At 37.3% G+C, this 16,378-nt stretch overlaps 2 protein-coding genes across 6 annotated transcripts in view; one reads left to right on the top strand and one right to left on the bottom strand.

Annotated features, from left to right (window-relative positions):
* Window positions 1–16,378, bottom strand: part of LOC106869668 (putative 3',5'-cyclic phosphodiesterase pde-5) — a 362,634-nt gene that overhangs the window by 147,934 nt on the left and 198,322 nt on the right. For all 5 annotated transcript variants that reach the window (XM_052969509.2, XM_052969510.2, XM_089355202.1 and 2 more), the window contains 2 exons: window positions 13,995–14,125; window positions 8,233–8,325 (listed from right to left, as the gene is read on the bottom strand). In XM_052969509.2, the coding sequence (XP_052825469.1) occupies window positions 8,233–8,325; window positions 13,995–14,125 (224 nt within the window). The remainder of the gene's footprint in view (window positions 1–8,232; window positions 8,326–13,994; window positions 14,126–16,378) is intronic.
* LOC149134664 (heterogeneous nuclear ribonucleoproteins A2/B1-like) lies at window positions 3,653–4,800 on the top strand. The gene has a single exon (XM_089355206.1). The coding sequence runs from the start codon at window positions 3,726–3,728 to the stop codon at window positions 4,656–4,658; it is 933 nt and encodes a 310-aa protein (XP_089211332.1). The 5' UTR covers window positions 3,653–3,725; the 3' UTR covers window positions 4,659–4,800.

Below are 16,378 nucleotides of genomic sequence, written 5' to 3'. Positions count from 1 at the left end.
AACCTAGAGCAGTGTCTACGGAAATTCCCAGAGTCTGGATAGCATTCCGACCCAGCAAATTAAGATCAGAGATCTTGGTGACTATGTAAGGTATAAGATCCTGCTTACCAGTTGTTGGATCCTTGGTTTGGCCCATGAAAGTTCCTAGAACAGGCAGGTTGTGCTTGCTGGCAGATTCATAGCGATGCTTGACATCTTGCAGCTTTGGTCTTCCAAGTTGTTTCCAGACTGACAAGGAAACAAAATTGCCTGTAGTAGCAGTGTCCAATTCCATTGTGAACAGTCTGTTCTGGATTGTTACTGGCACAATTAAACTATGAGTGTCTCGGGAAACTTCACCTAGGATCGCCTTGACTAGCTCAGCTTTTGTGATTCTTTTCACGGGAGTTTGTGAATGACCATTGCGTTGCTGATGTTGTTTTTTCCTACACACCGCTTGCAAATGACCCTTTTTATCACAAAAATGACATTTGGTTTCCCTGAAAGGACAGTCTGTTGCTTTGTGGGCCTTTCCACATCGGTAGCATTTCTCCTGGTTTGTGGAATAAGACTGCTGATGTTTCTTTTGAGGACTCTTATTCCTGTTCTGCTGGACCTTGTACACCTGCTTGGTTCTGGAACCGTATACAGTTTCTTTTGCAACCTTTGCTGCGTCTTCAGTCTCAATGGCAACCTGGACAGCACGGGCAAAATCTAGTTCTGAGTCTTTTATCTTAAAAAGCGCCTTCAGAACCGCTTCATTGTTAACCGAACATATGAATCTCTGTCTCAGAGCTTCATCCTGTGGGTTGGTGATCGCTGGAAAATCACAGGTAGCTGCATCCTGGCGTATACGTTCTGCCAGCTCCTGGAGAGTTTCGCCTGGCTTGCGCTGCATATCACTCCAAAACTTGAAACGCTCTCTCACAATGAAAAGTTTAGGGTCGAACTGTTCCTTCATGAAGTCAACGATTTCGTCCATTATCAAGTTGTTGATATCTTTAGGCGGATTTTGTTGGGTAGCCAGATTAGCAAGTTGTTTGTAAACAGTAGCAGTCTGATTGGTCAGGAACACTTGTGCCATGCGTTTTTCAGGTACAGCATTAGCAGCCACAAACGTACGGAATCTTGACCAGTAATCAGGCCATAGTTCTGTCGCTGAATCAAATGCAGTAAATGGTGGAATCGACACTGTTGTTGAAGCAGCTGAAAAATAGCCACTAGAATCGCGTTCAACTTGTCGAGCACCAAACAGTTTTAACAGAGCGTCCATATCTCTCTGATGTTGTTGCATTTGCTTGTCAATTTGTTCCCTAAACAATTTAATAAGTTCTACTGTCTGTTTTTCAGCCATTGTTATTACGATGAATAATTTTACGGTAAAGTAAGCATGTATCCTATCGGTCCTATCGGCGACGCCAATAAACTCTGTTATGTTTCCCTCGGGTGACTCGCAGAGATAACAAAACGAGTTATACAATTTAATTATTACATTTATTGTTCAATTACATACAAAGAACGCACTCACCCAATGTTCGTTATGAATAAACAAAAGTCATGTCCGCCATATATATATCAAAGACATTTTACTACGACAGTCCCACAAGACAACAACAATGAAACAATGAACTCAGACGAACCACATGACACACGGAACGTCAGACGAATTACATATCTAACAGTCCATATAACACCTCCCCACTGAAATTGATGCTACACAAGAAGTATCAACAGCAAAGTCTCTCTTGGGTTTTACGGGTTCTCTTGGACCGTCTTGGGTTGTCTGGTCCATACTCTGGAACGGGTAACATGGTCTTGGGTCTGGTTTGTCTTTGTGTTAGTGGCACAGTTTCCGAGATCTCCATCGGGTGATCTGTTGCAAATTCAAATACAGTGTTTTCTGCATCACCAGGTTCATTGTCTTCCTCAGTTGTGTACCGCGGTCGCAGCTGTTCCCAGTGTCGTCTCCACATCGGGCCATGAGGTATGACCTTCACATTAAAGCAGCGAGTACCCAATGACTTCTTAATGATTGCTGGTACCCATCGGGGATCTTTGTCTCGGCGAGGTCCATAGTAGAGTGCATACACAGGATCTCCGGCCTTGTACTGCCTGGTAACTTTAGCGACATCAGCCGAGCTTGGAGTCACCTGAGACTTATGTGCTTCCTTAGACTGTTTGCCTTGAGCAATGTGTACTGGCGATGGCAGCAGAGAATCAATCCTTGTTCGTATCTGCCGGTGATTCAAAAGTTCACTTGGAGAGAATCCACAGGATGTCGGTGTTCTCCGGTACTGCATCAAGAATTCTTGAAGTGCTCGTGTCGGCGGAAGAGAAGACTTCCTCAGAGCTTGTTTGAAGGTCTGCACCAAACGTTCCGCTGCTCCGTTGGTAGCTGGGTGGTAAGGTGCACCTGTCAGGTGTGTAATCCCGCGTTCTTTGCACCAGCTCTGGAACTCCTCAGACGTAAAAGTTGGTGCGTTATCGGTGACCAGTGTGTGAGGAAATCCGAAGTGCGCAAAGTCTTCCTCAAGCAGATTTAAAGTGGCTTTGGAGGACGTAGAGGAAGTAGGATGAATGCATGGGTACTTGGAATAAGCATCTGTGATCACCAGCCAATCTCTACCCATAAAATTTATTGCATGGTCCAGATGTAAGCGGCTCCACGGCTTTTCTGGTAACATCCATGGGTGAACTGGAGGCTTAGATGGCTGCCTTTGATGTTCGTTACATGAATCACATCGTCGACTGGCTATCTCTATAGCAGCATCGATACCAGGCCAATAAACAGCAGTTCTTGCTAGTAGTCCCACAAGACAACAACAATGAAACAATGAACTCAGACGAACCACATGACACACGGAACGTCAGACGAATTACATATCTAACAGTCCATATAACAGCTACTTCAACTCCTAAATCATTACGAGGGAAGAAAAATACACACACACACACACGCACGCACGCACGCACGCACACACACACTTAACCCTCGAAAGATCTGAACTCAGAACTTCAGAATATAGTCAAAACTAAGACTGTGGAGCCTCTATGCGACCGCTTAATCTATTAGAAATTGTAACCAAATATCTGTAATCTAATGTCGTGAAAGCCACATCAGATAATAGTGTCCTACATTGCTCTGAATGGTCATAGCTGTACGCAATCAGAACTGACCTGGCGACTAAATACAAACAAAATAGAAAGCTGTACCATTTCTACTATTTCTACTACTCTACATACCTTTTTCTTTGATAAATGAAGTCTTTCACAGTCTTTTACTCTATGTATTTCAATAAGAGCAGGAATGAGCTTATGTGACTTTCATATATATATTTTCTTTTGTGGAATGAGCGAAATTAGTTGCAGATTCGTGTAACCAAGGGATGGCGATCATCTGAAAATTAACTCCTCTGTGATATTATATCAAGTTAGTATAACATTAGATCAACTTTCAGTCGTTCATATTTCGTTCGCGTTCGTCATTGCATCGACCTCTTTTCTTTCTTGTTTTAAACGTTAAATCCATGTTGTTGACGCAGGTCAGAATCGAAACCACAACCACTGGATTGTAGATAGAAAATATCATTCAATTAGACTTTTGATTAATCAAAGAATAATTGACTAATCCAGATTATTTCTTTTAAGAAATGGTCATATATGAAGTCATAAACGGGGATATAATCAAGGTAGTGCAAACCTGTGAATAAGAAACTGGGTGTAGTCTTTTTTTTATTTTGTCTGTGATGGAGGTCAGTATGGAGGCAAAGAAATACCGCAAATTATTCGTTGGAGGTCTAAGTCGAGAAACAAATGAAATTTCATTGAAGACTTACTTCGAACAATGGGGTAAAGTGATTGACTGTGTTGTCGTAAGAAATCCAGCAACGGGGGTATCAAAAGGTTTCAGTTTTCTGGTATTTAAGGAAGCTTCCACTTTAGACGAAATACAATCCAGTCGGCCTCACATCATAGATAATCGATGTGTAGAAACTAGGCGAGCCATGCCGTATTATAAGAACCCTGGTGAATTACGGAATATTATGGAAATTTATGCTGGAAGATTTAGGAAAGACATTCGGGAAGAAGAGATTTGGAAAGTTTTCTCCAATTACGGCTCTGTACAAAAACTGGAGTGGGTAATAAACCATGCTGGTAAATACACGGGCTTTGTCTTTCTCTGCTTTGACGACATCGATTCTGTGGACAAATGTGTTTTACACAGTAAAATTCAAGTAAATGGAAGACAAATTGTTGTAACTCGTGCAACAAGAAAAAAGTTGTATTCTAAAAATACTACACTTAAAAATCCCACGCTCCTTCCGTCAAGTTTTCTTCGTACTACTTACCAGCCACATCTTCCATATAAATCTGGTTCCTATGTGAATCCTGGAGATGAAAGCAACCCTAGTTTTCAGTATCAGGCTCCACCAGGAGATAATTATAGCCCGCAAACAGATAATATACAGATTAATCCCTCTTATCTACCACTGTTTTATCCGCAAAATTTTCATTACTTAACTCCAAAGATTCCATTTGTCGCTACCCCTTATAGTAATCAAAGTCATGACAGTAACCTCGATTATTTAACTGAGCAGCAGGAATATTCTGCGATTGACCATTACCCTATGAATTGGAACGATACGTTTTTTCGCCGGTTACCCGGTGGTTATTTATAGTTGGGTCGATTTATAGCACGCTTAACATACGAGATTTAAAATTCAATTATCAATCCTAATAATCTAAACTTATTTCTTTGAAACACTTGTTTTGCAACGTTGAAAATAATTACAATAATCCTGGAGATTTCTCTCAGATTTTGTAATTGATGAAAGATCACTTGACAACTGTTGGAAATGACCATTGTTTAACGCTAAAAATCGATAGACTGAATCACCATCTCAATGACTACTAATGTCAAACGTATCACGTTGTCCCACTTGAATTTATAAACTTTACACACTTCAACACTTACATTTATAAATATCTTTACCAAATATCCACTTTTCTTCACCTTGGACAGGTTTCAAATATATTTTGTCATTAAAAAAGAAAAAAAAAAATGCAGGTTGGTTAACCGGGTTTTACAACTTCTGCTACAACCTTAAGTTTGACATCGGGAGATCCGATCATTAAATTTTAATTTAACTTTGTTAGCAGCTTTTGTTGTAGATTTAATATTTTATTAATTCATGATTTCTATATAAACAGTTAACCTTTCTAATGCAATTTAAATTGACTGAATCCACAATTTGTATATAAAACTTTATGTAAAGTGGAACGAATTATCTATGAAGTTTTTTCCTTATTTTTTTTTTTAATTATTGTATAAATATATTTCAAAACTTTATTCCAAAATTAAATTTTAGGTAAAACTGGAGTTTCAATGCTACCTATTTAAATTTTTATTAAAATTTTATACAAATGTTTTGGTAGTTCATTAAGCTACTCGGTTATGTAAACTGGTTCCTGCCATGTCGGTTTCCTCTGATTCTTCTCGTAACTAAGCTTTAACTAGAAGTGAGGAAGCCCATTTGTTTTATATTGATGTAAGTCCATTTTATTACCAGTTTTATTGACGTAGCTTCAGTTATGTTTAAGTGTATATATATATATATATATATAAGCCTTTTCTTATGTTTTTTTTTCTTGCCATCTGATCGCTCATCGAGTTTCCCTTCCGGTCACCAATATAAATGGATGTGTTGTTTTTATTTGCAAATTTACTTCAGGCTTTTGAAATTTAAAAAATCACTATGTAACTGTATCGATTAAAGCGATGCAATTGTTTAAGAACATTTTTTAAAAAGTTTTTACAAGAGACCTTAAATTTGAATTTTTGGACAAAGCAAATGAGTATCGAAATCGAAGTAAAATGACATCAACATTAAGTAAGAAATGCTCTAGGAATTGAAGTTCTATAACGATTCAAATAGAGTACTTATTTATTGACTGGAAAATTTATCATCAGACATGAGGCATTCAAATTTAGAATTAAAGTTGGTTCTGAAGTCTTGTCTTTCTAGTGTTTAACAGCAAACGGTTCATGCCATTTTTTTATTTTACTTATTTCAGTCATTAGACTGCGATCATGCTAGGGCACCGTCTTAAATTTTTAGTCGAATGAAATGACTCCAGTACTTTTTACTGTTACTTATTCTTATCAGATACTTTTGCCGAACCGCTAAGTTACGGAGGCATAAACACACCATCACATGTAAAGTGGTGGTTACACACTCACAACCTTCTTTCAGTTTCCATCTACCAAATCCTATTACAAGGCTTTGCTCGGCTTGAGGTTATAGCAGCAGATACTTGCCTAAGGTGCCATGCCACGCCACGCAGTGGGACTAAAATTGGAACCATGTAGTTGGGAAGCAAACTTCTCACCACACATCCATGTTTTTTTAAATCAAGGTCTATGATTCTGATGGGAAGAATTTCAATCCCACCCCGCTTGTCTCTGCTCCAGTAGCAACATTTGGCACTGTCATGGTATTAGCTGTCAGAATTGAAAGTAGAACTGACAAGGAACGTTACTGCTGTCAGTAGCCAAAGAATCAACTCCAAACCATGACTGGCCGGAGCTCTCTCTCTCTCTCTCTCTCTCTCTCTCTCTCTCTCTCTCTCTCTCTCTCTTTCTCTCTCTCTCTCTCTCTCTCTCTCTCTCTCTCTCTCTCTCTCTCTCTCTCTCTCGGACGGATTTGACACCTATATCCATGCGTTTGGAAACACACAGAGTATAAGGGTACTACTAAAGCAGAGTTGGTCCCGAACGCGCTAGCTAGTCGTGAGTAGTCGATCCTATTATTTTTAAACTTCATTTGTTTTCTATTTTGATAAATTCTCTCTGTTGAAAATTATATTTTTATATTTTAAATAATTTGCAATTTCAGAAAATATATTTTTATATTAAATTTGCGTTTTCTAATTTGATAAATTCTACGGACACGAACAGAGGTGAACGAGTGATAGATAGATAGATATAGAGAGAGAGAGACAGACAGACAGATAGATAGCTCCGGCTAGTCAGTAGCCAAAGAATCAACTCAAACCAGCAGTAACGTTCCTTGTCAGTTCTACTTTCAATTCTGACAGCTAATACCATGACAGCGCCCAACATTTTTTTTTTCTTTTTTTTTTTTTACAGAATACCTCTAGTGCTTATTTTATTTCGTTTGCAAGATTCTTTATGGGAATTCGTGTCTCGAAGCATATTTTGTGTCTGGGGAGTCATTCTCTTTTAGTGCTTTTATAAGTTTAACACAACGGTCTGATTTCCACTCATTTATTTTTGCTAAAATTTTCATTACATCTTGCAACCTTTTCAATAGTTGTTGACCCTGCCCGTTATCGGAATTGCGTTTTTTTGTGTGTGCATGCGTGGTGTGCGTGCGCATACACGTGTGTGTGTGTACACGCACGTACGTACGTGTGCACGTATGTGTGTGTGTTCTGCATGTGCTTGCGTGTCTGTCTGGGTTTGTGTGACTATATAAGCTGTTGGAATTGGGATATAACACCTGTTTCCTACTTGTACATCTTCATTAATGAAATGCCCCCAGTACTAAATAGGAAATATATATAGGTGTTGTACCCCAATACCCTCAGTTTATATAGTCACGTACACATACAAATATGAACACACAAGCACATGGATATGCAGAATACATGTATACAAACGTGTGCACATGCATATACATACATGTGCATGCACACACACGCTCACAAAACGCAGTTCTGATAATGGGCAGTCAACGACTATTGAAAAGGTTGCATGAAACCACGAAAACTTTTTAAATAAATGAGTGGAAATCAGACCAGTGAGTGTGTTAAATTAACAAGGCACTAAAAGAGGATGACTCTCCTTGGACACAATAAAATATCTCTAATGCTTCAAAGTATAAATTGGAAAAAATTGCTTGATTAAAAAAAAAAGAAGTCTGTTTTAAGAGGGGGTGCTTATCCCAAAACTTGAATATTCTTGGGTTATAAAGTCTACAAAACCTTGATTTCTATTTTTTTTTTCTTTTTTGTCTTTAAGACATTGATTTGATATTGAAAGATATACTTGAGTTTTAACAAAATTTCTTGGTAACAAATGTCTCTGAAAAAAAATAACTGTAATTCCATTTTTTTCCAGGAGTGTTACAATTATTCCCATTGATTAATTTGATTAGCATTGAGATATTAATTGCATTATGTAAGGAAGAGAGCTGTATACTAAATTCTAATGAACTTTGAATTATTTACCTGTTAAATCTTGAATCTTGGTAAGCATTTGGTATATTTAATATTTCCCCAGTTGAGGCAACATATCCTGCAACACCTTTATTGATAGAAAATCTGAAATGAGCATAATTTGTTCAAACTTTATACAGTTCCATAATGTCTTTTGAAGTTCAAGTGTAAATATTTATCTAACAATGTTTAATAAACTAATTGTATAACCTTTAACAAATCATTTAATTTTAAGATTAAATTTTAAATATTTCTACTGCTGCAGAGACTAATTGATCTACCAAAAACTTGAACTGCTGAGACAAATTCTAGACATAAAGGTTCATCAGACCAGTGATATGCCTGGAATACCTTTTCTCACATTGAAAATAAGTGTACAAGTATGTACATACTGATATACTATTGGCTTCTAACATTTTTACTTCTTTTACAAGACACCTTTGTTGGTAACAAATCAACCTCCAGTAAGTGACTAATTTTATGAATCGTCAAAGAATTGAAAGACAAGGTCAATATTGATTTGAACTAAATACAGAAAGCTACTATAATCAATTTCTTTCATTCCTGCAGCTTTGAACATAATTTCAAATTCTTACATTGTGAAGTTTGTGAGTGGAGGGTGGTGGGGTGGGGGCAGATTCTATGAAATAGATACTATAATCTCTGAAGTGTTGCTTTAGGGGATGGAGATAGTTGATTATACTGATTGCCTACCCTTACTGGTACTTATTTTCTCATCCTCCCATTTATACTAATGACCTCACAATGTAAAGAGATATGATACCAGAAGGCATTCTGTCTGTTATTTTATCAATTTGTGTTTATAGTGATGTTTTGTGAAGACCATCATAGTTTCATCTTTCTAATGTCTGAATTTGAATCATTCATTTCTTGTCTGTATTAAAACCAGTGTGTTTGAGAATGATTAATGGGTTAAATGGGTGCTGATGAAGGGGCAAAATCCCCTGAAATATGGCAGATGTACCCATTGCCCACTTTTCATCTTCGAAACACTATGATTGGCTTCACTACATCAGTTGGCTCCATCCAAAAGACTCGCGTTTATAAATGCCACAGGATAGAATGCTGTCCCAGGAACTGATATTTCATTTGTTTTTAATCTTAGCAATTTATTGCTAATTCACTTCCTCTGTGAAGGCCTAAATATTTCCTACAAATCTAATGAAGAGTTTTGACTAGTACATGATGCTATTGAGTGGGTTATTGTGTCTCACTAAAGATTTAGTTTCTTCTTGTCTCAGACTAGTATGACTAGCCACTACTTTCTCCTGTCCCTTCAAAAGAATTGAACTTAATATTGAAAAGCTATTGAAACACAATGAACTGTACTCCATTTCAGTACCTATGTCTTTACCATAGGACACAACACAGAAATAATAGTAGTGCCAGTATACAGTTATCTTCTCTGATTTATGTCTGCAACCTCCTGGCCAATCCTGTCAAACTTCTTGCTGGCTGTCTGATACCTTATTGATTCCTTTCCTATCTGGACTCTATCCTTTTATTGAAGAAATATGTAAATTTATGACAAGAATGGTTATCTGTGCAGATATTCTATAGCCAACACTGATTTTTGTTACCATGTTCTGTATATGAAACCTCAAATGTCAACAATAAGATCAAAGATGAAAAGTGGAAAATGGGCATATCTGCCATATTTCAGGAGATTTTGCCCCTTCATCAGCACACATCTAAGCCATTAATCATTCTCAAACACATTGCTTAAATAGCCACTATATATAGTGTATAGTCATTGGATACACCAATTTACATTCCTGTGTTAGTAGTGCACTTTTACATTATTATGTTATCTCCACATAACATAATACCATGAACCTACAAGTCATTAAGAACAGCATTGTTTAATAGTGGGTTCAGTTTCAGCTGAAGGGACTTCATGTGTGTCACAAATATATTTCAAAATATACCCAATACAATACACCTTGCCATCTAAAAATCCTAGACTTCATGAGACAAGGAAGGGAACCTACTTGGCTACTTGATCTGCTATAAATTGCAGTCAAATCTCTAAAAGTTCATCTGTCTGTCTATGTACAGGAGGACATGCAGGATAATATAGTCCTAGATATTGTGGTCACCACAAAACAAGACAGTATGTCCCAGCTGGAATACATTTGATTCAGGTCAGCTCAATTAAAGCTGCTGGGAAGTAAAGATAATCATTGAAAACCAGCAGCATCAAGGAAACCTGTATTCATCCATATGCATCACATGACCATACCAGCACAGTTGTCTCTCTTGCTCACCACATCTGATATCTCTTATGCCCAACTTTTCTCTCAGGATGCTTACACTCAGTTGTGCATGCACATTGACATTTAACATCCATAAGCATACTAGCTTCATTTCTTACAAATCTCTGCATGTCCTTGGCAGTCACAGCCCATGTTTCACTGCTATGTAATATGGCTGTTTGTACAGACATCTTTTCACTCTGAGCGAGATGCCCTTTACTATCAACAGAGGAAGGAGCTCTCTCAACTTTGCCCAGCCTATTTGTATTCTAGCAGCTATGCTCTTAGAGCATACCCCCCCCCCCCCACTGCTGACCTAGTCACCTTAGGTAACAGAAGTTATCGACTACTACTAGTTTTCCCCACTGGCACATGATGGAATCTATTCTCTGTACATTTTTAGTGTTAATTGTATCTGTGCACTTTCCACACAAAAAAGACTATCTTCCATGATAACCTTCTGATATTACTGCCCCTCTTATGTGGCCATAGCTTACACCAAGTACATCTTATGGAGTTTTTACCTATGCATTTTCTACAGATCAAGCAGGGCCATCTACCTGAAGGGATTTGTGATTTGTCTGCCTTCCTACTAACTAAGACTTTGGTTTTTACTAGGTTAACTCTACGGCCCTTCGATTCTAGACCTTACTTCCACACCTGAAACCTCTTCTAGTTCTGGTAGTGATTCATCTATAAGAGCAAGATCATCAGCACAGAGGAGCTCTCACGGGCAGCCTGTCATGAATTCCTCTGTTATTGTTTGGAGGACTATGATGAACAAGAGGGGGCTGAGGAATCATCCTTGGTGAACCCCTATTTGTACCCCAAATTCTTCACTATACTTGTTGCCAACCCTCACCTTACTGACAACATTCCTGTATATGGCTTGTATAGCTGTCACCAACCACTTAATCCCTAATTTCTGCATTGACCACTAGATAAAGGATCAGGAGGACCCTATCAAAGGCTTTCTCCATGTCAAGAAAAGCCAAGAACAGAGATTTCTTTGGCTAGGCATTTCTCCTGCAGCTGTCTTACCAGAAATATAGCATCAGTGGTGCTTCTCTCTGGCACAAAACCAAACTACATCTAAGCTAACTATTTCCCTAATAAGTTGGGCTTATGACTCTCTCTATAACTTTCATCACCTGATCCAACAATTTGATTCTTCCTGTAATTATTTCTAAGGCATCTCTTTACCTTTGTAACATTTGCCATGGTTGTTGCTACACCAGTCATTGGGTATGACTCCTTCATGTACCACATGGTTAACTATACAGGTGACTAGACCATAGCCTACATCATCAGATATTTTAAGCATCTCAACAGTGATTCCTGAAGGGCTGGGGGCTTTCCCTGTTTTCATATCCTTAATTACTTTATCTACCGAAGTACTGTTGATTCGGATAGCTGGTTCCTTAGTTCGGTCAACATTTGGCAGACTCTCTTTCTCCCAATCATTCTCTTCATAGTGGTGTTTTCAAGCCTCTTTCTTTGCTGCATCGTTAAATTCCAGTGAGCCATCATCCATGTGGATACATTTCTCTCCTATGACATCGTGATTTTCTCTCGCACATTGTCTTGCAATTTGAAACACTTCAAGTCTCTGGTACTCATGATGCAGAACAATAACAAACCTCTTCTTTTCTACTTCCCCTCTGGCTAACTATACCTGTTTCCTACCTTTCCTTCTGGATATCTGATACAGTTCCCAACTACCATATTTCCAGGCCTGTTTCTTTTCTCTAATGACCCTGTCAACTACATTGTTCCACCACTATGTTACCTCAGGTCAAGAGGGGACTTTGCACTAGCCACAGATCTGGTCAGTTGCCTTCAACAGGTTGTCCCATAGGAACCTCCAGTTGTCCTCGTTTCCGTCAAAATCTTCATGTAATACGTCTTTAAATCTCTGTCCATTTAGAAGATCCTTAAGCTTCCACACCTTTCTTTTCCACAATGATCATCTTCTGGGCAACCATTTATCCCTGATCCTGACGTCACTAACAACTGACCTATGTTGGTGGGGTGCATTCTTAACTGGGAAAATTTTGGCATTTAGCTATCTTTCCCATTTCCTATCACTGGATTGGTAGGTGAACAGGTAGTTGGCAGATTTCCTGAAGTTACTATTGCAGATCATAAGATAATTTGCATCACAGAACTTCAGCAGCTTGGTTCCGTTTTCATTGTGAAAACCAAATCCAAAAAATTCAACTGCCAACTTACTCCTACATGTCTATTTCAGTTGATGACGATATTTTTTCACTTAATCAAAAGTGTTATGTAACAACAGGTTTTTCTAACTAACTTGATTACAAAATCTTGAAACTGTTTTGCTTTCATTTTATTCTACTATGGTAAGAGTTTTGAAACATTGTCTCTAACTATTAGCATTTTTTAAAATTTACATGAGTAGTATAGTATAATATGGTGGCATAATGAAATACCATCTCCTTCTGAAATGTGACTTATGTTATTTTAGAAAGCGTTATTAAAATACTTTTTATTTAACTCTTAATTTAGCCATTTTATTTAAATGTATTTTTAATTTATTTTTCAACTGTGGTTAACTCTTTCCCATTATTTGGTACCTATCTGTCAACTAAAATGGTTTTTTGAGGTCAATGCCATTAATCTGCTTAAAACTGTTAAGATTGGATACAATTGGACCTTTAGCCCTGAAACAAACATCAGAGAATATCTTGGGTCAAAGTAGCTCTTTGATGAGTGGTTTGGTCAACCCATCTTATCACGTAAAGGGGAATGTATTGACTGGTAGAATTTGAAATACAACTTTAAGCACTGTGGTTGATACTTGTAAATATCCATTCTGGCAGGGTCTGTCCTTTTTGTGAATGAATTGCTGCTTTAGGCTTCTACTCATATGTGAAGTCAGATACCATCTCTCCCAAGAATGAAGTGAGACTTGCAGGTACAAGGTTGAAGGGTAGACACAAATGAGAATCAGACACATTATAGACTAGGACACTACAGAACTCTCATACCATTACTCTCTCATTACTCTAGACATTACTCACCACCATTCTGCTGTCAATCTCTTCAATTATTCACAGATTACTCAGTTATCAACCCATTATCCATTTACTCTCTAATTCTTTTATTCTTTTTTCAGTATTTACTTGACATCAATTACACCATAGAAGTCATTTAAAGTACAAACGCAGTTATATCTAAAACACACACTTAAACTGTTCCATATTTCTTGATAGTATTGGCAACTAAAGCATCAAGTTTTGTCATCCCTCTATGACCTGGTTGCTGACAGTTCAACTGCAGTGGAATCTTGTCAGTGATCAGGTTGTAGAAATACCTCGAAACTTGTCACTTTATAGTGTACAATACCATCAAGAAATACAAAAGTGACAATATGGGTTTTAAATGCCCTCAGTGATTCATGATGATACAATTTTCATTTCTTCATATGATTTTAGATTCAATACAATTATCAAACAAATACAACTTGCAAATAACCTGATATCATTTAACATGTATTTTTCTGGATCTGAACCAGCATCAAATATTCGGGAAAATAATTCTTTACGTTGCATGTCCACCAAAAATAGAGATGCACGATCAGCATTTGTTAAGGTCTTGGCAGAGCTCTAAAATTAGACAAGAACAAGTTAAATTATGAAACAAAGTCACATTGAGATGCTTATCTTCTACTACTGAAACTATAACACTTAAATTTATATTGTATGTAATTTAATTCTCCATAATAACAGTAATAAATCTATCAAAGGTGGAGAGTAATAAACCTGTTAAAGAGTGGATGAGCTTGCTCAGAAACTATTTAAACAGCATTTTTTGTTGTTAGTATCATACACTATACTACCAATTCATGAGAGTAACCAGTAGCCTGAGACCATACACTAAGGTTGCCCTTGGCAGGGTTAGACCTACCACAAAGAGAAGCAGGGTCTCTTTAGCCTTGGCTGGCAGGCTCCCAGATGTGGTTCTTGACAAAAACATTGGTGTTTGACATCGTAATGCTACAGCCCTGGGTTCAATGCCAAATAAAGTGTTATTGCAACTGCATTAATGAAACTAATCCTCAAGTAAAGTTCTCTGACAGCAAGTCTTACTATGACACAAGCTTGGTCTGGTCATTATTCAATTACAGCTGCAAAGATCTTATAATAATTTTGCTTGTCATTACGTTACTTAGCTTTCACGTGATTAGAGAAAAAGAGGGAGAATGAAAAGTGGGCTAGAGAAAGAGAGAAGCATCCATGAATGTAATTGTAATACTTTCAAGTGATTAATTGAAGGGAAAGAGAGGTGAAAGAATAAGGAGAGAAAAAGAGGATAAGGTGAAGAGTGAGGCAGAAAGGAGAGAGAAAAAGAGCATCCATGATGTGTGGTAGGGGGAGTGTAATATTTATTATGTGGTTAAAAAAGTTGGTTGTAGGTATTGATGTAGTGAAAGAGTTAGAAATATAATTTTAGCAGGTGATGTTCTGATGGTGAGGTTAAAGAGAGGCTGAGAGAGGGGAAGATGAGGTGGTGGTGGTGCATGAGTAGTGAAAAGTGTATTTTTTTTTGTTTTTTAATGAACCAAATTTTTTATATCACTTAACACATGCACTTAAGTGCAATTCCATGAAATGTTCACGCTTATTTACATGGCGAATACCGTAAATCCTCGAGTATAGTCCGCCCTTGAATATAATATGCAGGGGATTTTTAGGGGGCTGTACCTCTGAAAAACCTAAACCTTGTGTATAATACGCACCCCTTCTCTAACTTGAGTCAAAGAGGTCTATATAACGTCCTTGGTTTGTAAACGTATATAACGGTAATATCCTTTATTATTATTGTGTATATAACATAATGCAAACGTGTAGCTTTTTTGTGCACTTTGTTAGCAGAAAATAAAGAAATAACAGTAATAACGTCAGTGAAAAATAAATATTAAGTGAGTTGCTTTTACATATAACTATTACTATCAGTTACAAAAGCAAAAGCAAAAACATTTATTCAAATCCTTCAAATTCAACGTCACTTTCAGCATCAAATAACTGTTCCATTTGTTCCTCTGTAAACATGTCAGCATCATTGTAGAGTAAATCTCTGTCATCGTCAGATTCATAGTCAACATCAGAGGATTCACTTTCATTTATTTCATCTTTCCATACAACGTCATCCTGAGTACCATCCAGTGCAGACGATATACAACACTTTTATTATAATAAATGTTGCTTACTGGAAGTTATGGATGATTCTTTTATGACTTCATTGCTTTTAGGCTTAGCTTAAGGTATTTTCGTGCCCGACATCACAATAGAGCAAATAGAGACTCGGACATTGCATAGAAAATATTTTTCATTTTTAACCTCGTATATAGTATGCACTAGGGATTTTGACCTTTAAATTTTGGGAAAAAAATGCGGATTATACTCGAGGATTTATGGTATATGCAATTTAACTAAAAGTTGTATCATGTACGGAATATTTTTCTTTGTCTACGGGGGAAATGGATAAATAAGAGTGAATATTTATTTTATGAGTGTTGTGCATGAAGTCTATAAAATTGTGCATAAAGTATGTAAGGTGCATTAAGCAATCATTGTATTCCAGTTTCCTTCACTTTTCAGTGAGTAGCAAATGAGCGATTATCTTTCTATACAGACACAATACAGGCTACACTTTCAGGTTTTTTGGATAATGTTTCCAGAAATAACCCAATAGGTTTACCATTAATTCTGTGAAATATTCATGGGTCCTGCTAGTTAGGAAAAAGGGTCTTAATGATAACAGAATTCAAAATATTGCTACACAAACAAGCCTGTAAAAAAAATGTATTGAACAAGAAACAACAGAAAGGAGAGAAATATTCACCAAGGTCAAATCAA

Source organism: Octopus bimaculoides, chromosome 7 (assembly GCF_046866305.1).
Source record: "Octopus bimaculoides isolate indiv1 chromosome 7, ASM4686630v1, whole genome shotgun sequence".
NCBI classification, from domain to species: Eukaryota; Metazoa; Mollusca; class Cephalopoda; order Octopoda; family Octopodidae; genus Octopus; species Octopus bimaculoides.
This window is presented reverse-complemented; position numbering and strand designations above follow the sequence as displayed.